The sequence below is a fragment of the Tympanuchus pallidicinctus genome, unplaced genomic scaffold, assembly GCF_026119805.1.
Source record: "Tympanuchus pallidicinctus isolate F22 unplaced genomic scaffold, pur_lepc_1.0 scaffold4, whole genome shotgun sequence".
NCBI classification, from domain to species: Eukaryota; Metazoa; Chordata; class Aves; order Galliformes; family Phasianidae; genus Tympanuchus; species Tympanuchus pallidicinctus.
The window spans coordinates 47,256,209-47,284,069 of record NW_026294758.1 but is presented as its reverse complement, the minus strand read 5'-3'; the positions used below and the strand labels follow the sequence as shown (position 1 = coordinate 47,284,069).

The 27,861-nt window shown below is 37.2% G+C and overlaps 1 protein-coding gene across 2 annotated transcripts in view; it reads right to left on the bottom strand.

Moving 5' to 3' along the window:
• GLIS3 (GLIS family zinc finger 3) overlaps nt 1-27,861 on the bottom strand; it is a 150,093-nt gene that overhangs the window by 4,165 nt on the left and 118,067 nt on the right. For both annotated transcript variants that reach the window (XM_052700934.1, XM_052700935.1), the window contains exons 6-8: nt 20,227-20,368; nt 13,085-13,247; nt 3,190-3,368 (exon numbers count right to left, since the gene is read on the bottom strand). In XM_052700934.1, coding sequence (XP_052556894.1) covers nt 3,190-3,368; nt 13,085-13,247; nt 20,227-20,368 — 484 coding nt within the window. The remainder of the gene's footprint in view (nt 1-3,189; nt 3,369-13,084; nt 13,248-20,226; nt 20,369-27,861) is intronic.

Sequence of the window (27,861 nt, the reverse complement as noted above, 5' to 3'; positions counted from 1 at the left end):
GGTTCTGCTCACTTTAGAGAGGCTGAACGCTTGTAGCTTTCATTGTCTTTTGCAGGGGCTGTAGGCACTTAGCAGCAATGCTCTAAGATGACAGTTTCATTTTTTTTTTTCTTTTAAAGTTTAACTCGAACAAAACTGAGTCATACTTTGAAGCGTGTTAGGAATTTACAACCTTTTCAATTCTTAAATGTTCAATTCTGACATTTAAGAAGCATTTGAAGCAAAATAAAATAAAATTAAAGAAAAAAACACAATTGCCATCTAAAAATTGACTTAGAAATTACATAGCTATTGACAGCTTTTGCTTTTAAAATCAATCTTTTTCTCAACCAGCAAAAGGACACACTCTGAAAGTTTACTGTTGAGTCAGACAAGTAACCAGTAACAATTATTTCAATCTGATGGTCTGAGCCAGCTGGCAAGACCCCTCAAGACACATGCTGAAATGTCCTTTCATACTGCTCTGTACTCATTCTCTATTTGTGCCTTTCTCACAGCATCCTGTTCCCGATGCAGAACAATCTGGCAATAACTTTGGCAGAAAAATGACTTACCTTAGGGTTGAGCTATTGTGAGTCACATTCTCTAGGTCTGCACATTCTCTACTCCAGCAAAAGAATATTGTCTAGAAAAGTCTGAGAAGCTTTAACCCATTAGCAATTAACCACCACGGTGCAGAGAGAGCTAGGGAAGTGCATAAAACTCTTTCATTAACTGATAAACCAAGTCCCCATCTATTTTTCTTTAGAATGGAAGAGCACAGAAAAAATCATTTTCTTTTTGGAATTCAGCATCATAAATATCCGTCTTACATAATAGACAGTCATAAACAAGAAGAATCAGAAGAGGGGACATCATTTTCCATCAGTCAGTTATTTAGCACTTTTCCAAACATCTTTCCCCATTTTCTGCAGTGCATCAGGTCACAGTGCAGAGCTCTTTGAACTGCAATCCAGGCATGACACAGCAAAATCTAATGATCTTGGGACCTTTTGATTTGGTTCACATGGTACTATGTCCAAATTCATTGCACCACTTGCATGATGCAAGATAGCATGAAGCCATTAAAAATTCAGGCCCTAGACCCTAACCATACCTGACCCTTCTTTTGAAGTTACTTGTTAGAGAACTACCTGTAGCAAGAGTTTCCTAAATTTTTACACACTTGTTATAAAACAGAAAAAGGAGATGGACTGGGTGATAAACTTCCAGAAACTGAACATATCTTTTCAAGATTGCAACTCTGAATTGTATCAATTATGCATTTCTAAACTAATTAAAACATACACATGAACAATGTACACACAAGGTTACAAAAGTCACGTTTCTTTGAATGCATACACTACCTCCAACATCAAAGAAGCCATGACACAGATTAAATAATATTTTTTTTCTGGTATGATGACATTATTTCCTGAGGGAAATTAAATACTTCTAAATTTAATGAAATCACTGAATATTGCAAGAATCTCTTCTAAAAGCAAGAAGCTTTTGTTGTTTATCACATGCAGAGCCTTGTCCTGAATGATGCTGAGCATCTGAAAATCAACAGTATGCAGCCCATCTTAAATTCACTGTTGAAATCCTGGTCCACATGTTTGTGATAGAGCACTGATCTCACTGAACTAAGAGGGACAAAGATTTAATTACAGATATGTCACAGGCCATGACTGCTGTGATTATCGTTTTCACACGGTTGGAAGTTTTTGACTGACATCTATTTCTGTCAACAGTCTGCTTGGCATCACAAAGCTCTCTCAGATAATATTTTCTTAAGGAAATAATTACAATTGCCATTGATAAATATACATAGTGAGTGAGTATTCTTTCCAGTTGTCTTTGCCTGAATTGCTTCAAAATGGTATTTCTTTGCAGCTCAATTCTATAGCATTCGCTAGGTTAATTACACAGACATCAAGTAATCATTTGATAGCATTGGAATGTGAAGAACAAAAGGAAAAAGAATGACAGGGAAGAGCAATACAGACATATCACACATTGTACTGCCAGATGGACATGCAAATTTGGAACGCTAGAAATGTATCTATTTATTTAAATCTGATTATTGTTCATGAAAAAAAAATAACTTACTAGTATATCTGCCCATGTAGTTATACTAGTATAGGTAACTCATATCAGCTAACAATTTTTCAAAGAAATGGCAGCCTCCATTGCATTGAATATTTTGCAAGAATTTTTTTTCTTTTTTCATTATTTTGCCAGCACTGGTCATCCTCTTAATTCACAAACACATGTATGTAGTCTACTACAATAACAATAAAACAAGACTAGCACATTCCTTTTTCCCTTCACTCTCACTCATGAATTCTGCAAAGTACCTTGCGATCCTGCTTCATGGCTACCCCTAGAGAGACTGCTTACATCATGGAAAGCAAATAAATGGAACAAGCCCTTTTTTTTTTTTCCCCCAATATATATTTCTTATGATATCTACTGTGATAATTCTCAGGAAGCTTGATCAAAAGGCAGAATCCCAAAGACTATAAAAATGCAATATGAGGTGCACCTTGTGTATGTTAAAATGACAAACATATATTTAAACAGTTGAGAGGCAACAGTGTTACTTCTGTCAACACATTTCTGAAATGCAAAGGTTAATTACCATTCAGGCTTTGTACCAGATTAAAAACAAATTGAAAAACAACCTTATATTGATTTCAGCTGCTGTTAATTTTCTTCATGACTATATAAGTCTGTATTTGACTGATTAAACAGAAAGAAATAAGTTTTGTAGAAAATGTTTACATAGTGCAAGTGGGAACACAACTTTGCGAGACGTGTATGCTAATGAAAGAAATTTCCACAATTGAAAGGGAAAAAAATATTCCACTGCTTGAAAACCTGGTAACACTTTGTGAGAAAAGTCAGGAGTGATAAGAAGCATAACAATATTAATAAAATTAGAGACAAACACATAATTACTTGCAGTTCTATTTCAATAGCAGCTTTGAAAATTAACCTGAAGCAAAACTCATCACTCCATAGAAAGATGCATAAACATTATTTAAAGTATGAATTTCAAGAAATCCTGAAAGCAAGGTCCCAGAAGGCTGTATCTTTCAGAAGGAAAGGGCCCTTGAAATGCCAGTGTCAGCACTTGCAACATTTTATTTGAAGCCAAGCAGCACTGACAAGCAACTAACATAAATGATGAAGCTTCTTCCTTACCTTGGATGTGGAGATTATTTGGCTGAAAAGGGTTTGATGCTGACTCATATGTCTTTAGATGCATTCCAGCAGGCTGCTGAAGATGAGGAGGCTGTGGAGTCTGTCTCTGCATCAGAGAAGGAGGAACTGAAATTCTTTGGGGGCTAATGTGTTGAGGAGAAGAAGTAAGAGCAACAAACCTAGGAATTCAGAAACAGGAAAACCTATAAAATGCTGTAACTTTAAGGGAAGCATTGAAGATATTTTCTATTTTACTTAGATCAATCTTCTAAAAGATTCTAAAATCTTTTAGAATCTTCTAAAATCTTCTAAAAGAACTGTGTACAGCCCAAATATAGAGAAGATATATCCTCAAATCACAGAATCACAGAATAGTTGAGGTTGGAAGGGACATTCGGAGATCCTCTGGTCAATCCCCTCGCTCAAGCTGGGATACATAGAACAGGTTGCCCATGACCATGTCTGTGCCAGTGGTTGGTCTTCAGTACAGTATCAGATCCCTGAAATTCAGACAGAACCTCACATATTAAATTTTGTACCCATTTCCACTTGTCCCAGCACTAGGTACCATTGAAATGAGCCTAGCTCCATCCATCTCTGCTGGAGACCGTTCAGCCTCATCTCCAGGCTGAATGGTCCCAGCTCTCTCAGGCTTGCCTCACAGGAAAGATGCTCTGGTCCCTTCATCATCTTTACACCCATTGTTGGACTTACTCAAGTACATCTATGTCTCTCTTGTATTGAGGAGACCAGAACTGGATGCAAAACTAATGTGGCCTTTCTTGTGCTGAGCAGAGGGAAACAATCACCTCCTTCAAGGCAATACTTTGCCTAATGAAGCTCAGGATAACATCTGCCCTCTTTGTGGCACAGACATATTGTTAGTTCATGTTCAACTTTGTCTACCAGGTCTCTCAGGTACTTTTCTGCCGAGCTTTCAGGTGATATATCATTAGCTTTGATAATTGTGAATTGAAAACACTGAATTTTTGCTTTGTGTGGAAATCTCATTTTAGCTACTGTAAGTAGGTTTTAAATCATAGTAGTAGAAAAAACCTCATGGGTGAACCTTATTTCTGAGGCACTGCCTGCTGTGCCATAAGACTCTGTGCCAGATATCAATAAATAGTTGTCCTTCCTCCTGGGCAGGAAGTAGTCTGTTCTGGTGAAGGGACACTGCGAGGAGGTGAACAGCAGGTTCAAGTTTTGAGTTCCAGAAATCCCTGTTCTATGTATGTTGCCTGAAACAATTTGAAAATAATCTGGAGGCAGTATAAAGTCTATGAAGGCAAGTGTTAAAATGCTTCCAGTTGAGATGACATCAAAATGTTGATCTGGACTCAAAGTGCAAACTTATAAGCCTGGCAGTGGAAGAGAAAGGTTCAGAATGAGATTGATGGTGCAGCCACTACACAGGTTCATCATTTCATCTGCTTAGTATACACAGCTCTCTCACTACTGCACTACAAGGAGACACACTACTAAGCATGAGGATTTTATGGACATTGTGTATGTTGTTTTTTTTTAAAATCTATATGTCCTTTAAATTGCTTATTGAAAAGCACATTACAAATAGGTGACAGTCATTTTTGAAGAGGGAAGGCTGTGGTTACAAGAACTGGGGTCTCTACCCCATGTGACCAAACTACCCACTAGACCAATGGGATCCAATCAGTAAACAAAAGCTCAGCCTGGGCTCAGGAATGGCTTGCTGTCACTTTCTGATTCATGAGGTAAAAGCTGGGAAGGCTAATAAAATATTCATGCAGGACGATTAATGAATACTGACGTGGCATTCCTACTACAGAACAACCACTCTGCTCCCAGACGTAGGCTGCCAGCTACACTGAGCAAAAGCACTCACCCACTCTTCTCTGTGTCACGTAGGCTCAGTGGTTGTTGGTATGAGAGACTGTTGCTTGCAGTTAACACAGCTTGAAAGGATCCTATAGTGTCAGTCTGATCCCTGTTCTTCTAAGACTAGACTTCAGTACACTACATAACATTCTCTTTCTTCTTGTAATAAAGAATATTTCTCCTGTAGAGGTCTAAAGAGGCTGTACATTCATCCTGAGTACAACAGATGACGCAAGTCCAGTAGGAGCACTATAGAACAGCTTTGGAAAGGGTCATTGTGCAGATAATCACAACTAAATCCAAGACAATTGAAATACTTTAAGCTTCAGCTCAGAATCAGTTTGTGTGATTTTTGACCTTACCTGAAACCCATTTATTACATTTATTACATTTGTGGTAGATAAATAACTTACATTTGTAGTATAGCAAATGTCAAAATTTTTGTATGATTTACTGCCTATCCAATTTTCTTAGACAACTGAATTTTTAAGTACATTAGTTGCACCTTGGATGGACTTTGTGCTGATTTGCTATTAGCTTTAAAGAATACATATACTACTACTTAGTTGGAGGAAATGTGTCACCTGAGTCTTTAATGCACCAAATATTTCTTTATTCTACATTACTGATGCAGTGTACACCCAGTATGCACCAGGGAGGAAGAAAACAAAGAATGATGCATTTCAAAACAATACTAGACAATAATTTTCAGAAAAAGATAACCAAATTTTTGTATTATGCTGAAAGTATCAGGAATGTTTTCAAAGAGTGCCACAGCTAACTGGTCTTCACAAGAAAGGACTGGAGTGAGTATAGCAATCCCACAAAAAGAGTGTTAAATGCTGCCACAGATGAAGAACAATGTACAGTAAGTTTTTATTACTATGGTTATTTGAAAAATCACTGGATGTGATCCTCGATGTTTTCACAATTTGTTTGTGAAAACTGATTTCTTGAAAATGGCTTTAAGCAGCTGCCAACAACAGGCAAAATGTCCTTTTCAAAACTCAAAGTGATAAAGCACAATTTTAAAATTCTCACATTTGATTTAAAACCTAAAAGACCCTCCCAATGACAGTACTCTACTTTGTACAGCAAGACAGGACTCTTTTTCAGTAGACTCTAGTGGTCTTTATAACGATTTATGAATCACTTCATGAATTTCTGGCTTACTATATGGGTGACTATAGTTATCTACTTCTACTTTCCCTATGCCCAACAATAGAGAAACTTGGTTTTGTCTCAGTCCAGATTTGTTCCCAAACAAACCACAGCGTGTTGCTGAGGGAACTGCAAATTTAATTTTGCTTCTGGAACAATAAGGACAGGTTTGTAACCACTAGGAAATAGACATCAATAATTGTTGCCAAGTGCTGCAGTCCATGTGGTCAGGAACCAGCCAGGTTTGCAGAAGGATACCCTCACTCATGCTTGCTGGATATCAAATCACAGGAGGACTGTTTTGGGAGCTATCAAGTGGCTTCTTCTTTTCCAGTACTTGCTAGGAAAAATGTGTCCTGCCAAGCAATGACCAGATCAGACAGTAAGCAAGATAAATAAAAAAGTTTCTAAATTGTACCTACTTAGATGAGACTAGTTAAAATGATGTATATGTAGGTCACTCCAAAAGTAATGCCTCCTATTTATTTTCATAGAAACTGCAACAGATACAAGAGCACAATAACACTATTTGATAGAGAAAACTTTCAGCTACGAAACAATTTTTCAGTGTAGTTATCACCGTTACCTATGCATTTTTGGCAGCAATGAACAAAAGCTTGCATGCTGCACTTGTAAAAATCTGCACCAGAGGAGGTGGCCCACACAGAATGTCTTCCCTCACACACTCTGTGTTTTGTCCTCCTATAGAAATCATCCCTTCAGCCCTCTGATGCCCAGTTCAGCAGTGCTAGTTCTTTACTCAGTGAGTATCAAGACACTTGATGTTTCGGATGAAGAATGCCGTGGTAAGATACAAAAGGTATCTCCCTGCCATATTAAATACTGAAAATGAACTTTCCTCTTCCCTTGCCTCTCCACAGCTTCCCCAGGTTGTGTATGTAATTTACATTTAGGCCAGCCCTAGTCAGTAAGTGCTAGAGTGAATTTTTTTTTCTGTTTATCCTTGAGCAGTACTGCTAAATAACAAAATCTGTATCTACAATGGCTGCTCCAAAAGTAATGCATCCTATTTTATTATGTTAGTGTTGGTGGTATGGCAGTAAAAGTTGAACCTTCCCACCAGTATCCTACTCTGTTTTGTTGCTGTGTGACAGATAGCAGCAGAAGGCCAGTCTGACAGAATGGTGTGGATGGAGGAAAATTGTGCCACCTAATTCCTCCACATGGTGAAAACTGCACCTACAAACATTCACTGGCACTTGCTGAATGTTTCTGAAGACCAAACAGCAGATCTGAGCACAGTGAGGTGGTAAGAGATGCATTTCAGCTGCAGTGGCAGCAACAGCAGGTCATCTCCACTGGTGAAGATTTTTATGAGCGTGGCATGCAGGCTCTTTTTCACTGCTAGTGAAAATGCGCAGCTAATGGTGGCAACTGTTGAAAAAGAGTGTTGTAGCTTTCTCTGTCGAACAGAACTGTGTTCTTTGCCATTATTTCCATGGAAATAAGTAGAAGGCATTACTTTCAGAGCAACTTATAGGAATTGAAATACCAAACTATTCTTTGGGCCACAGGAACACAGCATTGTCAGTTTCATATCCCTAATTTGTGTACATTCCTGCTTTTTCAGTGTGTGCTGTTTCAGTTATAAAAGAAACGTGAATTTGCCTAAATTTGAGAAAATATTGTTATTCCGTATTACTTTAAATTCTGTATTTCTATTTTCCAACTCAGTAGTTTACAGGGAAAATGGTTAATTTCAATTATCTTGCAGTTTTGAATAAATTTGGCAGGAATTATGACAGCATATGAAACTGCTTAGGCAACAAATAATTTGCTAAAAATTACACTGAAAAAGAAAAAAGGTAATTGTATTTGTGTATGAATAAGGAAAGAGGAGAAGACAGTTTATCATTAATCTATATTTGACTATTGCACAGGGTCCTAGTAGTGGTATTATTTGAGGTAAGAACTATATAACTATGCTGCACGTTGCTCGATTTTAATTCTCTCTGTTATTTATTTTTCTTTTTTTGCCTGGACTTTACAATGAAAAATAAAGTGTATGGTATTTTTGCATATAATCAATTCTTATGATAGCTTTCAGTATGCTTCCAAAATGGAAATTAAGTATTACAGCTGAAGACACTGGTCTTTTATTTCTTCAGATGTCCTTTTTGTGTTTTTTTTTTTTTAACATTTTTTAATTACACTTAATTGGGTTGCTGCTCTGGAAACTGGTTGATTATATACCTGTTCTTTATTTGTAATTCTCAGTAAGCCAACTAACTTTCAGTGACAGTCAAATAAGTGTAACACAGGAACGCTTGTAAGGGAACAAGGTGCTCAAGGCCAGGTTGGATGGGGCCCTGGGCAGTGGGAAAGTTGGTGGCCCAGCATGTGGTAGGGGGGTTGGATCTTCCTGATCTGTGAGGCCTCTTTCAATCCAGGCCATTCTATGATTCCATGATTCTATGATTCTATGAAAGCTTTAAAGCACACTGTTAAAAAAAACAATAAGTTACGAATGGGTTCTCATAGCTTTGGGGAAATTATTGATTTTTTAAAAAATCCTGATTGTTTTACCTGCCTATAATAAAATATATTTATTTCCATTGACTTCAAGTTGCAACTGATCTTCTCCTTTTCTTTTTTTAAAGATAATCTTTTCCTACAACAGAAATAAATGTATTTTGGCCAAAGCAAAGCAAAATTTTTTTCATATTTTTGTTCAGCATCCTGCATGGCAGCAACTCCAAAGGAAGTTTCTATCCCCAAGGTTTCTTAGGGATGTTGACTGCATTTACATCTTTCTTACCAGTCATTAAGTGTCTAAAAATCCTTTTTATGCTGCAAGATCTCTAGCCTTAGGAACACAGAAATTGCTCTATCAGATCAAAGGAGTGGTCCATATAGTCACAGGAGGGGCAGGAGAAAGAAAGAACTGGCCCCCAGAAAGCATCAGAAGTGTTTTGGTGAGAGGAGTGGAAGAAGTTGGAGATAAATAAGAACTTTAGCATCTTTCTCATCATTTTCTGTGGCATCATTTTCTGTGGCCAAACTGTATTAGAAAACTGGGTTTCAAAAGGGAAAATAGTGCTTTCAGAAAAGAGAGAAAGCATGGACAGAACGATTCCAAGCTTTGCTAGGTCTGCTCTGGCACAGGATCAGAATTAGACGTGTTGCCACCTCCACTCTTTTATTATCTGCCATTTCTAAGTGTAATTTGCTCACCAGCAAAAAAAGTGATAATGTTTCAGCAGCTAAACCACTCAAGTGTAGCAAACTTGAAAGAAATTACTGTGCTGATTTCAAAACCACCCTGTTTGCATCATTAACTAAAGACTGTCTTCAAGTCAGACCCTTGTATGCCACATACAAAGGGCTTTGTAACATGATGTCCCAACTCCTTGGTTAGAAGCACTCAGAAACTTTTGCTTCTGGCATGGAGCTCCTTACCGTATTACAGCAAAGGCATAAAAGGAATATGACCACACACTCAAATAATCAAAAAGAGGCGCTGCCACAGAACTTATAATAGCATTTCAGTAATGCATCACTGAACAGTTAAGCTCAAGTTCTTTTTCCCAGCTTCATGTAGTATCCAGGCATTCAGTCAAGCCAGGTTATGTTGTGCTTCAGGGACACATCACTAGCCCTGGTTTCCAAAAAACATCTGACATGCTCTCACTTCGGCTAATACAAAATATGTATGCAGCTTTCGTGTTTTTCTGTTGTTGTTGTTGTGTGTTTGTTTGTTTTTTTGTGACCATGGAAGTTTACTATTCAAAATTATTAGAAATAATTTCAAGCATTCAGCATCATAAGTTTTGGGGCACTAAGTTGCATGTTAAATATTATACATAAAAACAGAATTGGTTTTCTAGTTTTTCAATAGATTATTTTCTTCTTCAGCTTCACTGAATACCCATGTTTTCTGTTATTACAAAAATCAGTAAAAACCCAAATATATATCTTTCATACATATGACTTAGGGTACTGTAACATTTTGCAATCTTCATTGAATAGCATCAATATTTCAAACAAGGGAAGTACTAAAAATCATAGCTAGCAAACTGCAACAAACAAATGTAAACTTGCATTTTTATTATGCATGTTCTCTCCTTTGGTGAATTAAACAGCTTTTTAGATCCATGCTCTCTAAGTTGCACTCAATACATAGAGCTTTGTACATGGAATAAAAACAGGAAAACAGCAGGACATGTGTCTCTTGTCCTGGTTTGGTTTGGTTTCTCAAATTAGCAAGCCTTAATTCATTTCACATTCACACTCCCATCACCTTGTGGAGATGGGAAAGAAAAGAAGCCTTCCAATTATTTCTCTATCTTGCAGTCCATGAAGAGTAGAGAAAGTGCTTATTTCTTTCTGACTGTCACTCAAAAGCCTAAGCGTGCTGTCCAGAATGGAAGGGGACATATGAATAGCCCCAGAGACACAGAAGTTACCAAACCAGCTTAGACAGGGTTCAGACTAGTGGATGCAAGCAATTGCAGGTAGTGTGTACATCTCAGTTCATCCTAATTCTGGAATGAGTACAGACACATGCAGCATGTCAGGAACTGCACACCATGAAGGGGTTAAATCCCTTGTTCGGACACATAAGCCCTGCAGTACTCTCAGTGATAAGATGGACCATTAGAGCTCCCTTCTGACTCAAACCATTCTATGATTCCCTGGGGATTCACATGTTTCAAAGACATTTATGTCATGCATTGTACACTGAAGTGTTTGTTTGTTCAGCTCACATTTTCACAGCTAGCATTACAACCAGAAAGTAGTGAAAGTGACAGATAACTGCAGGATCTTTATACATGTTAATTGTATTAGATTCAAAATACAGATTCTGTATTAAATTTTATTTTAAACACTCATCTTAATTTACATTATGAGTTCTGTAATGAAATGAAAACTGCTTTAATGAATTTTCCTTAATGAGTTTAGATTGCCATATGTCCTGTTTCTAAAATTGAGATCCTGGAATTGTTTTTTTAATCCAAAGTAGCTCCACAGAATGAAAAAACTTAAACTGTTTAGAAGAGAGCATGCACAGCTAATCCATGATGAAGGACTATACAATGCAGGCTTTTTATTATTGTTATTCTGTAGAGAGCAATAATATTCTGAGATCTGTAACCCATTCAAGACTTTTATGAGTTAAGTCATGGTGTAAATGTATCCATATAAACTGAAAATGGTGCCAGAAATAAAAATTTATGGTGGTTTTTTTTTTTTCTTTTTTTTTTTTCAATCTTGAAACCTATTCTACCTATTCTCAAACTCCTGTATCAAAACAGAAAGCACAACTGTGTATTTCCTGCTGTTTAACCTATGTATTAAAATGCATACAATTATTTGCCATTGCTTGAGTCAGCACTGCGCAGCACAGTCCTCCCTGAGCCCGGCCTTCAGTTGGCAAAGCATTAATAGTAGCACACTGATGTTCTGGTTATTGCCGAGCAATGCCTGGGGCCACTCTGTGAGTGACAGCTAATGCCTTTATAGTGCAGGGCAGGCAGCATCCAGAATGCAAGCTGTGCCAGCTCACAGTAAGCCTGTGGGCCTTGGGTTAAGACATGCCTAGGCTAATTAGAAGATCACTGTATTTTATCACAGTGTAATGCTAGCTATTGATTAGTCCCTGCCTGACACCTTGTGCTCTGGTATTTGTCGAAGGAGGATAGCAGACAGAAAACTATATTAAGAAATAAAAGGAGCAAGAGAGCACGAGCACTTCCAGAGTTTGCACACAAAGCTGGATCAAGGGAAAAAGGTCAGTACTGTGTGGCCAGGAGAGAGGAGGAAGGACTGAGTTACTAGCTGACAGTGAAATAGCAATCTCGGACTGATGCATCAACAACTTTCAGTGGCTCCAAAAATAACTAAATTCACTCCTGTCTTCTGAAAATGAGAAGCACTTATGCCTGTTATCAGCTCCCTGAACCATTGTGCTCTTTCATCTTCCTGATATAAAGTGAAGTTACTAATGCTTTCCTCAAAAGAAGTATCAGTAATCAAAATCTAGATAATGCTCTGGGTTTATAATTGGACTCTTTGTGTTCTCCAAATTACTGCAATTTTTATCACACAAAGAAATTAAACACTTTGAAATATATTTGTAACATACAGTAATTAATCATCTAGAGCTCTGAAAAATAGTGAGATTAAAAAAAATTGTTTTAAGTAATCATATAGTATAGGAAGAAGTCATTATTCTATTTGCACTGAAGTGTGATAATGCCACACGCTATACAAATAATTGGAGATACTGATGAAAATAATTTAGAAAATGTCTAAAACATTTTAAGCAATTTTCACATCACTGACATATCTAAAATTATTGAAGCAGCTAAGAGTTTGTACCTAGCCAGCATAAAGTAAGTGCTGACTATAAATCAAGCTCTCAAAACAGTGAATTAAAAATAAAATCTATTCATTATCTGTTAGTCTTAATAACAGAAAAGATGGTAAGTTCCTGCTGGAATAGTCTGTATTAAGAGAATACTGAAAGAAAAGAGAGAAATTTATGACACTCCTACTGCAAGCAAACTGAAACATGAATCTCAGGATCTCTATTCCAATAGGTGTTACTGGGCTCCTCTGATATTTAAAGTGTTCCAGCCAGTTTGACCTGCTACAAGCAGTGGTGGAAATCAGAAGGAATTTGGAGAAAGACCCTGCAGTGGAGATGGACAGGAATTGCCTTGCATCACTACCAGGCTGGTATAATAAATAATCTCTTTCATCTCTCTTTCCCTGGGTAAACCCATGCCCAGAGCAACTGTTACCCCAGGGGCTACCATCAGCAACTTCCTGAACAGCAACAACTCAATTTCTGGCAGTTCAGAAGGTGGTCCTGACTCAGCCGTAGTGTGGGACAAGCAGAAGGTGGTCTTACCTCTCAGAGTCTGCAACTGAGAGAAGAGATAACTGGGAAGGAGGATGAAGAGAACTACTCTGTACGTTACATCCTGGGGAGGGGTGGCTGCTGGGCAGGGACAAGGACACTGCCCCAGCCGCTGTTCCACTTCCACTTGTCTGCATTCTGGGGAACATGGCCACTGAAACCAAAAGGAGAGAAATAACCTTTATCAGGCAGAGACACAAAAAATAGCTAAATAACCTCTGTTGCTACCAAACAATGCCCTCATGAAACCAGGAACAACATAGTTGTATACCTTGTCTTGGGAAATTTGCCTGAATGAGCTGCAATTCTTCTATACTTTAGTAGTGTAGAAGTAGCAAATATATACTAATAAATATTTTTCAGAGCTAGTGAGCAAACCGAAAGCACAGTTTTTAGGTAGTTAAATAATTTTCTATATTTTTCCATCTGTAAATACTCCACATTTCTTGAAGACCTCAACCCAAACACAGATATTGCTGTTATTGATTATAGATTGCCTAATAAAATATGCAAAAACATGGAACTAACATTAACAATTTCATAATTTTCTATGAGGTTGCTTTTGCATGTATTTGGAATAAGGAAAGACTCTAACTGATTAAACTAAAAGCATTACAGGACTCCCTCTAAATTCCCTAATGAGTTTACCACAAAAATACTGTAATCTCATTTTCAAAAGTTCTTTAAATTTGGAATTAAGACTCTGATTACCAAATCCTTCTGACAATCCAGTTACTCAATTATTTTCACTGACATTTGTGTCAGGCAGTTAATGTCGATATTGAGCAGCAGCCAAATACATGCTCTTTATATATTTTTTAATGAATTCTGAGAAAGGAATCAGATTTTAAAAAAAATTTTAGGCTGTTCACAAGAGGAAAATGAGTCACCACTTGTTGTGATATCTTTCAGTCTTTTTATAAAAAAGCTTAGTTTACAATACTAAATTATATCTATAAAACTTTCATTATGCTACTGAGCACGTTGGAGTTGATTCAAATCTATTGATAAAATTCTAGGATTTAAACCAGTTCCCCAAAGGGTGCTATCACTGCTATCAACGTCTTTCTATAGCTAAAACATTTCTATGGATGCTGGTGTCCTAGCAGAACAAGCATTCTTTTTAAGGACACAATCTTATCTTCAAAAAAAAAACCTATTTCTGAGGTCACAATTCTGAATGTTGCTGCCCAAGATCAAAAGAGTTGAAGCCGACCTCCTTCGCAGATTCTTCAGCTTATTTCTGTAATTCCTCTCTTTCTTACTGAGAGCCAACCACTGTGATACACTGGGTGCTCACAAAGCTGAAGCAGAGTTAGGGAAAGGTTCAGGAGTATAACTATCCTGCATTTTGATCACAACAAACCTAAGCAACCCAAGAGGCTTGGGGGGGAGTGGTTGAAAAGCTGCCTGGTGGAAAGGGACCTTGCTGTACTGATGGACAGTTGGCTGAATATGAGGCAGCAATGTGCCCGGGTGGCCAAGAAGGCCAGTGGCATCCTGGCTTGTATCAGAAATAGTGTGGTAAGCAGGACTAGGGTACTAATCCTGCCCCTGTACTCTGCACTTGGTAAGGCCTCAGCTTGAGTACTGCATTCAGTTCTGGGCTCCTCAATACAGAAAGGACATTGAGGTGTTGGAGCAGGTCCAAAGAAGGGTAACAAGGCTTGTGAAGGGCTTGGGGAATATGCCCAACAAGGAGAAAATGAAGGAACTGGAATTGTTTAGTCTGGGGAAGAGGAGGCTGAGGGGAGACCTTTTGCTTTTTTTCAGTATTTGAAATGTGCTTACAGTGAGGGTGGGGTTGGTCTCTTCTCACTGGTGACAGGTGACAGGATGAGGGGAAATGGCCTCAAGTTGCACTAAGGTAAGTTTAGGTTGGATATCAGGAAAAAGTTCTTTACAGAAAGGTTGTTAAGCACTGGAATAGGCTCCCCAGGGAGTTGGTTGAGTCACCATCCCTGAATGTTTAAACTATTTAAAAAGTTTGGATGTTGGTGCTCAGGGACATGATTTAGTGGAGGGTTGCTAGTGTTAGGGTAGTATGGTTAGGTTGTGGTTGAACTTGGGGATCTTTAAGGTCCTTTCCAACCTGATCAATGATAAAATTCTATGATGATGCTGTAAACTCCTCCAAGAACAGACCTGAACATGTTTCAGGTGGTGAAGCTGGCAGTCAATGAAAGCCCAGACAGGAAACCACTGTGAATATAAATAACTGACATCGACACCATGGAGCTAATTTAAAGTGTAGAGAAAGTAGGCATGAGTCACATTGGTGGGCTCAACTGGAGGAATAGAGACTGTTCTACAGTGTCTTGAAGATGATTAACAAAACCACCTATGACTGCCCTCTGCTCCATGCCCTGCTCTTTGCTAATTCTCACATGGATCACAGCTTCCTAATGCTAACGCAAGTCATAGCTGACATTAGACAGTAGAATATCTCCCAAGCCTTGGAAAGACACAGAGGATGCAGACAACAAGGTGAAGTTTAAAGCAACAAGGGATAATTTAATAAGAAAGGGATCTCTCTAAGATAAGAGCAAGGTAGCTTTAGTTGTGTTTTCACTATCCTCGTGTACCCCCCAAAATAATTCTGTTCAATCTTCTCACTCAGATTAGTATCAACAGGAATGCAGAGGAGAAAAAACAAATATCCTTTAGAATTTGCCATATTTTGCTCACATGTAGCACAGGAGGAAATACTGAAAAGTAAGCAAGCATTCTGACAGAATAAATAGAGAGAATACTTAATGTAAATCAGTAAATTGCTAAATAAATACTAACTTAGAGTCCCTGTTGTAAACAAAAGCTTTGATAATTTAAATTGCTCCTTGGAAATATAGAAAAACTTGTATTTTTTTAAATGAGAAAATAATTGGCATCTGTAAGAAAATTCAACAGCTTGGTTTTCTAGTACTGTGATATTTTTCTTCAAAACAAATTATTTCAGGGCTGTAATAGAGGAAAAAAGTCTGGAGTGTGAATATTATTCCCTGTCTTAAACTAAGTCCTAAGGTGTGCTTGCACATTTTCAGCCAAGCTTGGCTGCAGTGGTAACATAGGTCCTACAGCTGTACAGGGGATCTGGCAAAAAAATCACCCTGCCAGGCATGGGCAATCATCTGCCATCGGCAAAAGCTGTTTTCTCTGAACTTGAGCAGCCTAAAGCCCAATGCAGTGTTCACCACAGAATCAATAGTACGTTTTTGCTGTATTTCCTGGCAATTTCTCTGTATTTGTGTCTGTTTCTGACAGATGGACAGTACATGGCATAAAATAAAAGCTAACTATGGCAGGGGCCAGAGGAGAAGGAACAATGTTTAGGGAAGAAAAAGCATAGATATTGTCTGCAAAAACATACTTTTGCACATGCTATGTTAAATGATCACAGCATGAGAAAGCAGCATTCTTGGGCTCCCACAGAGCCTTGTAATGAAGCCCCGAAGAGCAGCGGCATGAATGATGTTGTGGAAGACTACACAATGCTCACTGACTCTGGCAGATAGCATACCAGTAACAACATCTCTGTGGGCATGCAGTGAAATGAAATTGCAATGCTGGCAGCTGCTTCCCAGAGGAAATATTACCATGAGACTTTCTAGCAAAGACATGGCGTTAGCCCAAGCTACTACCTAAATGTGGTAAATGCCAGCAAAAAGGGAAAGACTGTCAGCCTTTGTCAGTTCACAGACTAATGGCAGTCAATAACCACTGTCAGTGACAGGTCATTTTCCCAGTAGAATAGCTCTTAACACACAGACAGAAAATTCTGGATGCTTTTTAAGAAAGTGCTACTTAACTTGATCACTTTTTGCTGGGAGCTGTGTGTACGGCATGCTTTTCCGATGCTTCAGCTATTAAATGTGTGTTGCTTCTGTGAACACACAGGTTCCCATTAAACATCTGATTTGAATGGTATGAACATGAAGAAACATTCATGGTCACTACCATTCTCACTGACTCCAATCTTGCTGCTCTCTGCGGGAAAGACACTGAGGCCCTGGAGCGGGTTCAAAGAAGGGCAACAAGGCTGGTGAGGGGTCTGGAGCACAGGGCTTATGAGATGTGGCTGAAGGAGCTGGGAATGTTCAGTCTGGAGAAAAGGAGACTCTTCTCCAGCAATAAGAGAAACATTACTGCTCTCTGTAACTACCTGAAGTGAGCTGGAGATCAGCCTCTTCTCTCATGTAACTGGTGATAGAAGCACAAGGAATGGCTTCAAGCTGCTCCAGGGGAGATTCAGGCCGGATGTTAGGAAATACTACTTCTCTGGAAGAGTAATCAGGCAGTGGAATGGGCTGCCCAGGGAGGTGGTGAAGTCACTGACCCTGGAAGTATTCAAGGAACATTTGGGTTTTGTGTTGAGGGACATGGTTTATTGAGAACTATTGGTGATCACTGGATGGTTGGACTCTGGATGATCTTGTAGGTCTTCTCCAACCTTGATGTTTCTGTGATTCTGTGATTCTAACACCTTACTAGCTAGATCCACATAGAAAAATGTAAAATTAAGTGCACTACTTAACAAAAATGTTTTTTTCTCCTGAGAAATACGAGATAAAATAATCCATAAAGAGCAAAAGATTCAGATTAAAAAAAAAATAATAAAAAAACTGAAGTTTCAATAGAAATTTTTTTTTTTTTTTAAAATGTAGGAATTTTTCATGAGAATATCTCTGTAGAGACATTGTTTCTATGAGAAGCTAAGTTCACATGCATTAGTGCACAGGAACACAGGAAAGAAAAAGCTAATTGTGAATAAGGTTCCTTAAAAAAACTGACAGAAATGAAGCCTTTAAAAAGATATGGAACCCAAAGCATTTTTTTTTTTAAATGAAGCCAGAAAACTATGATTTCAGGCAACATTTGTAAAAAGAAGAATAGTCATTGTATTTCTTTGCAAATTATCAACAATTATATTATTTATTATGTTGGGTTTATCATTGCAAAAACAGCACTTTGTTTACTTCTACCCCCAAAATATCTCTCCTCTTACCACTACCATGAATTTAGAGAACATATCTATATTGCATTCTATAAAGACAATCTATTTTACTGTTAGCTATACTTTCATTAACTTTTTGTTCATTTTAAGCAGATCTCGTATGTTACCTCACTGTATTAACAGGATTATACTCAGTTTAGATTTCTTCAGTGAAGTCACAAAGCCACAAGAGCAGACAAGCATTTCCTCAATCTAAATTTTAAGTAATACATATGTAATCAATAAGACTATTTCATATTTTCATCTAATTTATCTGTGTCTTTAGATTCTGTATCTGCACAGAGAAACAGGAATCATTCTAGGCACTGTTGCACTTCAGTAAGTGGAAATAGACTGTTATCTAAATGCCTGTTTTTGTAATCTTATTTCTAATAGTTTGCTAATTTCTAATAGTTTGCTTCTAAACATGTAAATCTCTTAGGAAAGGAGAAAGCCTTCATTTGCTTTAAATATACATAAAGTATGAGAAAAGCAGCCTTAAAGTGAGAGAAGTTTGAAGGCATTGGAAAATGGAAATTTATTTTGCTTCTATTTGAAAAGTGGCACAAACATATTTCAGCTAATGTGTGCTCTATCAGTTCCTTGTAGAAATGATATGCTTTATTTTTCAGAAAAGTCTCAGTGTTTCTCTTTATGCTTACAAAATAGACCATTGTTTTCAGAGAAGATGAAAGAGTAACTCCTCTGCGCAAGTACACGTAAGCTTTCAGGTGTTTTGCATTTCATGTTTGGGGCATTAATAATGTTGTAATTCCTACTCTATTCGCCAGTCCCTTCCTGTTGGACATAACTGACTTTGCTATATAGTATATTATTATGTAGCAACTCTATTGAGTACTTAGTGAAACAATTAATTTCAACTAGATCATGCAGTTGTCACAATGAAGTGACATGAATTAATTTATATCTGACACAATGCCCTAAGCCAGTTTAAGTGAAACAATATAGTATTGCCTCAGTAGTAAGAGTATAAAACTACAAGATATTTGCCAAGTTATAGATAGCTGAGAACATGTGTAAGGGAGGTAACAGGTGCCACACAGACTATAATCAGACAAAGGCATTTGAAGTTAACTGATTGCAGATAATACCAACTACTTTATAAATTAGGACTTCATAACTTTAAATCAGAGCTTTAAATTTCCTGTTTTTTGTGATATAAGCCTACATAAAAATCAACTAGTAAGTATGTTACGGCAACCTCGACAGAAACGTATGATAGAACTGTTGTGTTTCCAAGGCTATCAGTAAAATAAACCACTTACTGAGGTAACTACTTCATTTAATGTCATTTTCAGCACTTCATATATCATTCAGCCAATTCTTTCACATCCTACATCTGGTCCTCAAGTAGTATTTGGACTGCTAGAAGATGTAATGCATTCTGTCTTAAATTTAAAACCAGATGTCTTCACAATTACTAGAATACCGCATTAAAATGTTCACATCCTACCCACTGTTTTCTTGAGGTTTGAGGTGTATTTTCCCTCCTTACTTCCCAAATGTTTCAAATACAGCCAAAGCCTGAAAATCTACTGTACATTTAGCCAGTATGTCAGTTTGATGCATTAATATGCAAATCTCAAATATGTAATCCACACAATAAAAATAGGACTATCACATTTATAGAACAAAGACACTTATTGTTGTACTTATATAATATTAGAGATCATAATGCAGCATTTAAGTTCACTGATGTAGATCTACTAGAAAGTGATGTATGACTCATGAATAATGAAAAGAAAAAAATGCTTTTCTTAAATCCAGATGAATTCAGCAGTTCAAGCTGCCTACAAGAAGGCATTTGTAGAAGTGGGCAACCTGATCTTGTGAGTGGAAACTCTGACCACAGCAGAGTGGTTGGAAGTAGATTTCTTTTAGGACCCCTTTAGGACCTATAAAGGAAAAATGTTGCGATAAGTCTTTTCAGGGACAAAACTAGAATTTTTCCCCTTCTCAACAAAAAGAGAGAAGAACAATATAAAGTCTGTTTTATATTGTTTCATATTATTTTGCAGATTCTGTTCCTCTCATAAGATAGACATGAATTTTAGAGTACTCTGTAAAATAATTCTTAATCCCAAGCAAGGAGTAATATAGCTTTTTCTTGTCTTTTCCATACCTGGGTAAATGTCATGAGCAGGACCTGGGGAGTGTCCCAGTACGTTATTCACAGCACTGTGTGGTGATGGTGCTGTCTGGAGAGGCTGGATTGTGAGGCAGTCATTCAGGATGTCCTGTACAAACTCTGAGCTCGATCGCAACTGCAACACAAGAGATAAGAAACAACAAACCAATATAATACAGATAAATAGTAATGAGGAATAAGGAAATGTTGAGAGGTTAGATAAAGGAATTGAAACAAGGAGAATTCTTTTCTTTTAAATTCTGATAAATATCTTTCCATTACAGCACATATTTCTCAAATGGGAGGAAGGGAAATCTGCCTCATGCTTAACAAGACTGTACTCAGGACAAAGGCAACTTGTACAGATTGGACCTTGTACAGATGAACGTATGTGTAGCCTTTTGCAACATGAAGGACAGATGAATGTCCCAGTTCATGGATAATGGAGACTTATCAAATGTCTGTGATCTCTTCTATCAGCAGAATGACACTATTCGAAATACTGACATTTTCCTGCTTGTTTAGCATCCTGTACCAGTTTCAGGAAATGAGGGGCTGAGAGTGAACAGTGAGGCATAAAAGGTGAGTAGGTCTAGAATATAAGCCAGCACATACAGCAAAATCCTAAGAGATGGAAGAGAAATGACAGGAGTTTCTGTCCTATATTCAGATGTGAAGAAACAATGGGAGAAAGGAAGGATTCTAAATGCAGCTGAAAAAGACCCATTACTGTGCTACGAAGTGTTGATACTCATTCAAATGATTCCTGATGACATGTTCCAGTAAAAAACTGTTTCAAGAGAGCAGAGAGTTGGTGTTACACACTCTAAGCACCACGAGTATGGTGACTATAACACAAAGGTTACATTTGCAGACTATGTATGCTGAAGTTTATCTCTTCTCTTCAAAATCCAGTGATTCATTATTAAACCTAAACATGAATTAACTTTTTGAGATATATTTATTATTCTAGAACATACCTAAATTATAGAAAAGAAAGAAAGAGGAAACAAAAGGAGGTGAGAAAGACTCTGACAAATGCTTTTTATTCATTATCCATATTTACAAGCTGCAATAGGTCCAGATGTTTCTTCCAGAGTAGCATGAATGGTTGTCTGATATTCACTGTTACTGTTTATTTTATTTTTAATGCTAATATGAGTAATGTGTTTTTTTCATTAGAGGAGATGAATATGAAAAAAGTGACAAGTATCTCTAGAATCAAATTCTTATCAATTATAATTTTTTTGTATTATATAACTTTAATTTTATATGGAATCTGTGATAAAAATAAATAAAAAAAAATCTGAGCTACTAAAAATCAGGATTCTTTCATAAAAAATAAAATTTTATGGATGCTGTCTTAGTAAAGTTGTGACTTTTTTTTCTTGACGAGTAAGAAACTAATCAGTTTTGTGTAATTGGATGGCAGTCACTATGGATAAAACAGTGAGCAGAGTAAGGAAGTGTGAACAAAATACACACAAGTTACTAACATTACATAACACGAACAGTAAATGAGTGCAAGCCTATTTTGCATTATTAGGAAATTTTTTTTGGACTTGCAAGCTCTTTGACAGTGAGAATGAATCTATCATGTAAGGCTATACAAACATAGATTTTCTGGCTTGCCCAGTAGCCAATATTAATGCCTATGTAAGTCCACAAAAGATAAAGGATCGTCAACAAAAGCAAATAAAAACAGTGAAACAAACACTGTAAGACAGCTGTGATCTGACTTTTGAAGATATTTCTAAACCTCTAAAAAGCAGAGATTATTGTCATTTCATATTTACAACCACAAGAGTAGGAAATACAGATTTTATAAATTTACATGTACAAATATATACACACATGCATGTACTGCACATTAAAATACACAATTTTTAGAAGGAAAATGCATGCACTTAACATACATGTAACGAAATTTCCTGAGCAAGAAATGAGTGTTACACTGATTTGTACAAGTACAGAGAAACTGGCACGAAATTACTAAGAAATTACTTCTAAGTATCCCCACTGGATAACAATAGTTGCTGGGAATAATTTCACTCTTTTTCACTGCTCAGTATGTATGGGAGTCGCTATTTAGGAGTAACTACTGCTGCATCATCAGAAATGGTAGACCATCAAAAATGTTCTCAACTTTTCTGCTTAGCAGACTGGCATCAGACATGGGTAAGCTTTGCTGCTTAGCAGGAGTCAGGAAATCACAACTGCTTCCCAAACTACACACAACTTCTGAAAAACTCCATTCCACACACCATGACTGTTTTCTCCAGACACATACAGTAGTCATGCTGTGCCTGCTGCAAAAGCACATCCACAGGACAGAACCTACTTGCAAGGTATGACTTGTTTACTAAGCTACAGAATCTGGGAAAACAGCTACAGCCACAGTAAGTTCTCCACTGTTTTCAAGGTCTGTATTTTGCAGTGACCATGCTAAAAAGAATTGGTCATTTGTGGTTTCCAAAGTTTTGCAATAAATTGTGTGGATAAATTCCTTAAACACCACTGCTCATTCCTAATCCCTTTTTTGCCAGCATCCCTTTCAGGAGAAACTGCTGCACTCCATGGTGCCTGATTTCATTTCGAAAACAGGAAGTAAAGGGATTAAAGTTGAGGATTAAAACACTTACTCTTATCTGATTTTTATTTTTCTGTCTCATAGTTGCCACGGGCACTGCTCACTGAACCTTAGCCCCTGAATGCACTTCTTTTTGAATTAATGGCATCTTTTAAATTGCCTTTGTCTAAAACAAATAAGGGAAAATATCCTCATATTTAACTGCTCTAAAAGCAAGAAAATAGATCTACTTCCTCTTCTCTACATTCTTTCCCCTTTGCACTTTTAGCAATTAAATTTGAACTTAGAAATTGAAAAGTTCAATGAAATCTGAAAGATGCAGAAGCTTACTGGACTCATACTGTGCAACCTGGACAGAAGCTTTTTGCTCTCCAGAAGGCAGGTATTCATAGACAGAGCAGTTTCTCCAGATTCATATAGTCACAGAATGAGCAATGTTGCGAGTAACTACATTAGTGCTGTAACAGCCTGCTGAGATTCCAATGATACAACGTTCTAACTCTCGTTCCTTATCAATTATTTAGAAAGAGAAAAGAAAAAAGACTTTATTTCCTGTAAGATTTGCATTAAGCATTGTCTTCCTTGGTTTGGAAAAGTTCAAACATTGAGAAATGATCGGAAATTGAATGAAATGAAATGTATTGCAAAATGAAATAAAAAATATTAGCAAAAGCCAGAAAATATCGATTTTGTTTTCTATTTACCATTACATTTAAATTCTGTCATAAAATGTTGTTCATTCCAAGAACTTACAACAAACTGGTAGCTACTACCAGTTCTAGTAGTACTACTAGTAGTAGTAAAGTGCTGTAAAATCAACACGTACTCACAATGAAAAAAGATGGCTTCGACTCTAAAACAGTGCAAACAATGAACATCATGAAGTAAGCAGAACTGCAAGAATCAAGAACTCTGTATTATTATGCTGGGAGATTGATGTATTTGCTAACTACATTATCTGACCATGTGGTGCTATCTCATGAGGTACACCTGGGTCCACTGCTCAAGCCTGTCAATCCCTCTGGATTTAGTATTTCCTTTTATAAATATGGGTCCTGCACAATGGCAGGAGAGCAACATCTGCAAGATCATTATTAGCTGTGCAAGGTCACCTCTGTAAAGCACCCCCTTTTTGGATGGCACTACTAGTTAGGCCACTTTGCAAGGCAATTCTGGCAATTGCTTTGGCCAGACAATCCGGGCACTTATTTCCTTACTTCTAATATGTTCCACATAAACGTAGTCTGCTCTACTCCACTAGCCTCTAACATGGACCAAAACTGAAGCAGACACAGCGAGGTGTAATAGTCTACTTCTTCATCCAAGCAGTACAGCGTAGAGTTTTTTTCTTTATTGTAATAAGGAAGAGTATTATGAATTTTTCCAGCCATTGCTAGCTGGTCTGTTTTTCAAAGAGTTACAAATGAAAAATGCAAGAAATCATGCATGAAAAGCAGCAGGATTAGAGAAATCCTGTTTGCCTGTTCCCTTCCTCAGTGTGATAACACCTGAAAAGATTTTCTTCCAATCAGATGTCACAGGAGGAAATCTTGTAGAAAGTCTTCTTTGTTGGGAGAGTGCTGTGACAACTCTCCAAAACAAGCTAGCATTACATCACTGACCAATCTGTACAAAAATGGAAGATTATTCATTAGAAATGGAGTAAGCTTGAAGTGCAAGTCTGCTCTGCATGGATGTCTGTCTCCTGAGTTGTGTTTCAGTGATGTGGTAGCTATACCAAATCCAGGACAATTCATAAAACATCACCATTGAGGGCAGAAAACTTTCACAAATGTTATTTGGACTACATTTTTCGAAGTTATTCCTTTGTGCTCCTTACTTTCTGGCACAGGCAGCACAAAATTCTATCCTGGAAGAAGTCAGGAAAATATATACAAGAGAAATTGTTGTGTTAGATCAATACTGAGTGAAAAACAAATACATAATTGAAGAGAAAAACTGTACAGTTAGGACTGACAGTGCATGCTTTAGCTGCCGTGCTCCTCTGTAATGGTACTGAAAAAACCAATAGAGACTTAGGATTAATTTACCATACTATGGATCTGCTGAAGTTTTAAGCTATCTGTTCAGCTGGACCCATGCATGCTTTCCCCAGGACCCACTGGAATGAGCTAAGCTGATGTAGGTTAAGCATTCACTATCTCACAGTTTGCCTAACATTATCCAATCTGTAAATAATTTAAGCACACAAACACAGTATGGACATTGTTAAAACTGTCAAGTACTCTAAGGCTGATCAGCTGAAGGGTGACAGCACTTGGTATAAGCTATCTTCAGCTGAAGGTCCAGACTGAGAAGCCCAGATTGATGGTACATTCCCTTTAGCTGGTCTTGTTTATCTGCACTGCTCAAATTATCTTTTTTTTTTTTCTTTTCTTGTCCACCCCTCCACTCCCCCACAAAGCTGCAGCTGAACAGTTGTATTCTTACCTATTATCATTTCACTTAATTGAAAAAAATCTCTTTTTCTGGAACTACATGCTGATTTAAAGTTCTATCATGCATAACAACTGTTGTTCACTGGTATAATTACAGATAAAACAAAAAATTGTAACTAAAATCATAGACTTTGCACTGTTCAGATGGCAAGACAGATGCTTTCAAACTGATCTTGCTCTTGCCAAACAGGTGTAAGAAACCAAAGCAACTTTTTTTCCATTTTTAAAAATTGTCTGTTTGAAAATGCAGTTATTTGAAGAGAATGGCTTTTAGAAGGCAGCAGACAGTCACAAATGGTCATGATACAATCTACATGAAGTCCACATAGGATCTCCACCTTCAACTGGGACACAAATTCAGTATTTGAAAGTGAACTAAACATTTAGTTTTTAAAATAAAGGGGTTTTTTTTGTAAGATGCTGCAGAATAGCAAAGTGTTTTTCATGGCACACTTGTATGAAAAACATTATGTTAAGAACATTATGTTCCTAACCTTGTGCAAGTACAAGACTTCTGAAAGCCTTCACTCTCAAAACAAACATGCCTTCTTGAAGGGCAGGTATTTGCCTTTCACACTGGTTTTAAGTCACTGCATAGCTAATAGTACTGGCTCTGAATCTTGTTAATGATCATGCTGTATAATGTCACTAGTTTCAGTAAAAATTGTTACTGACTAAAAAAGCTATGGATTCATTTTTTTCAAATACAGCATAGTCAATTGACACATTACTTTTTGTTAGCTGAAAACACAAAGTGAGATTAACTGAAAATAAGTTTACTTGTGATGTATTTTTCTAACTACTTAAAGATGTCACTGGATGACTCAAGAAACAAAATCGCTCAGAATTTGTTGTGATAGCAAAGCAGAGCTCTATGCTGAAGCGTTACTTAATAAAGCTGTTCCACAAATAAGAACTGCAGCTTGTATCAGAAAAAAAAGATTAATCTCCAATTTAGTGTAGATGCTATTTTTACCAGAAACAGTGATTTTCAGTTATAATGGAAACAAAAAGTATCAACACATGCACAGTTCTCAGTTTTTATGAAGTGAGAAAAGAGTTTTTAGCATTATGTAAGAACAAGAAATAATACAGAGATGAGCTGAAGCAAATACCTGCCTCGCTCATCCTTATATTTTCTTACCCTCTCCTGATTTTATGCATTCAACAAAGCCATCCAAACACTGCACTATTTTTACTGTATTTTTGAAAGTAGAAATTAATCAGTAATTCGAAAAGATTAGTTTTTCTATTAAAAATACTACATATTTCCACAGAGTCCGAGGAACAAAATATTGCAGCTTTTTCGCGTTTAAGATTCTAATTCAAGAAGAGACTTAACTGAAAACTGTATCTCCTTTTTGGAAAGAATCTCCTGAAAAGACAAAAATCTTATGTCCTGATAGACCTGAAGATACATGAAAGACGCATAAAAGCTGAACAGCTGTTAGGTAATTATTGATACGAAGGGAAAAGAAAAGGTAAACAGTTAATGAAATCCTTAATTAATATTATCTAGATAAAGATTAGCAAATATACCATGCATTTAAGTGGGCTTTGCTAATTTGTACCAAAATGCTTTCTCAATTAATAATTTAGTTGAACTAAGGAAAAAAAAGAAGGAAAGAAAGATGGTGACAGATGAGAAAATATAGCAGTAGTGGTCTACAAGAAAGTACTCTGATTGGTCTTACCACAGCATATGCACCTCAGCTGTCTATGATGTTTAGCTTGAGATGCATATCCTAAAGAACCAGAGATACAAAGTTGGGAGACAGAATAAGAAAGGAAATTTAAAAAGAAAAGGGTTACAAAAAATAGAATGAGAAACCTAAAAAGGCAGGAAAATACATTAATTGAGGAAGCCTGAAGGTTATTTTAAAATAGCAATTTAGAAGTATATATTTCTTTCAAATCAAACTTAAGATCCACTCAGACTGCTTTAAGTTATATACAGTGCTCACTGGTGGGCTAGCGTTCTAGAATAACGAAGACTGAATTAGCTGCACAAAATAATCAAGCTTTTCCCTAATTTATTTTGCTAGATGTTGACTTGAAGCATGATATCCCTTGCAAATCTTGTGTTTATTTTTTAAACCTGCCTTTAGAACCAGGGAGAATTTCCATCATTTACATGATACAGTGGGGAATGTAACCACTGAGGATATGGAGAAGGCTAAGGTCCTGTAAGATACTACTCTGTAAGTTATTATTCTGTTAACTTCTGTGTCTCAAAGCTTGCTGGGGACACAGATGGACTTGTTCAAGTCCAGACAAGTCCCGAGCAAGGCTTGTGAAATCCTTTGTCTGGGGGAATGCAGATGGACAAGGCCAGGGGCAACGAGAGCGAGATGAGCTGCAGCTAAATAGCTGTGAAGTGCTCCTTTGTGTGGACCTATCTCCGGATGATGGCCATCTCAGGGGGTACTCAATGACTCTTGCTCAAGGCCCATCCTTGTCACGTAGGCAGGAGAACAAGGAGGATAAAAGAGGAACTGAAAAGCATGAGGACAGGTTTTCTGACAAGAGATTCCTCATGAAGAACGAGAGGTTTCTGACAACAGATTCCTCATGAAGAAC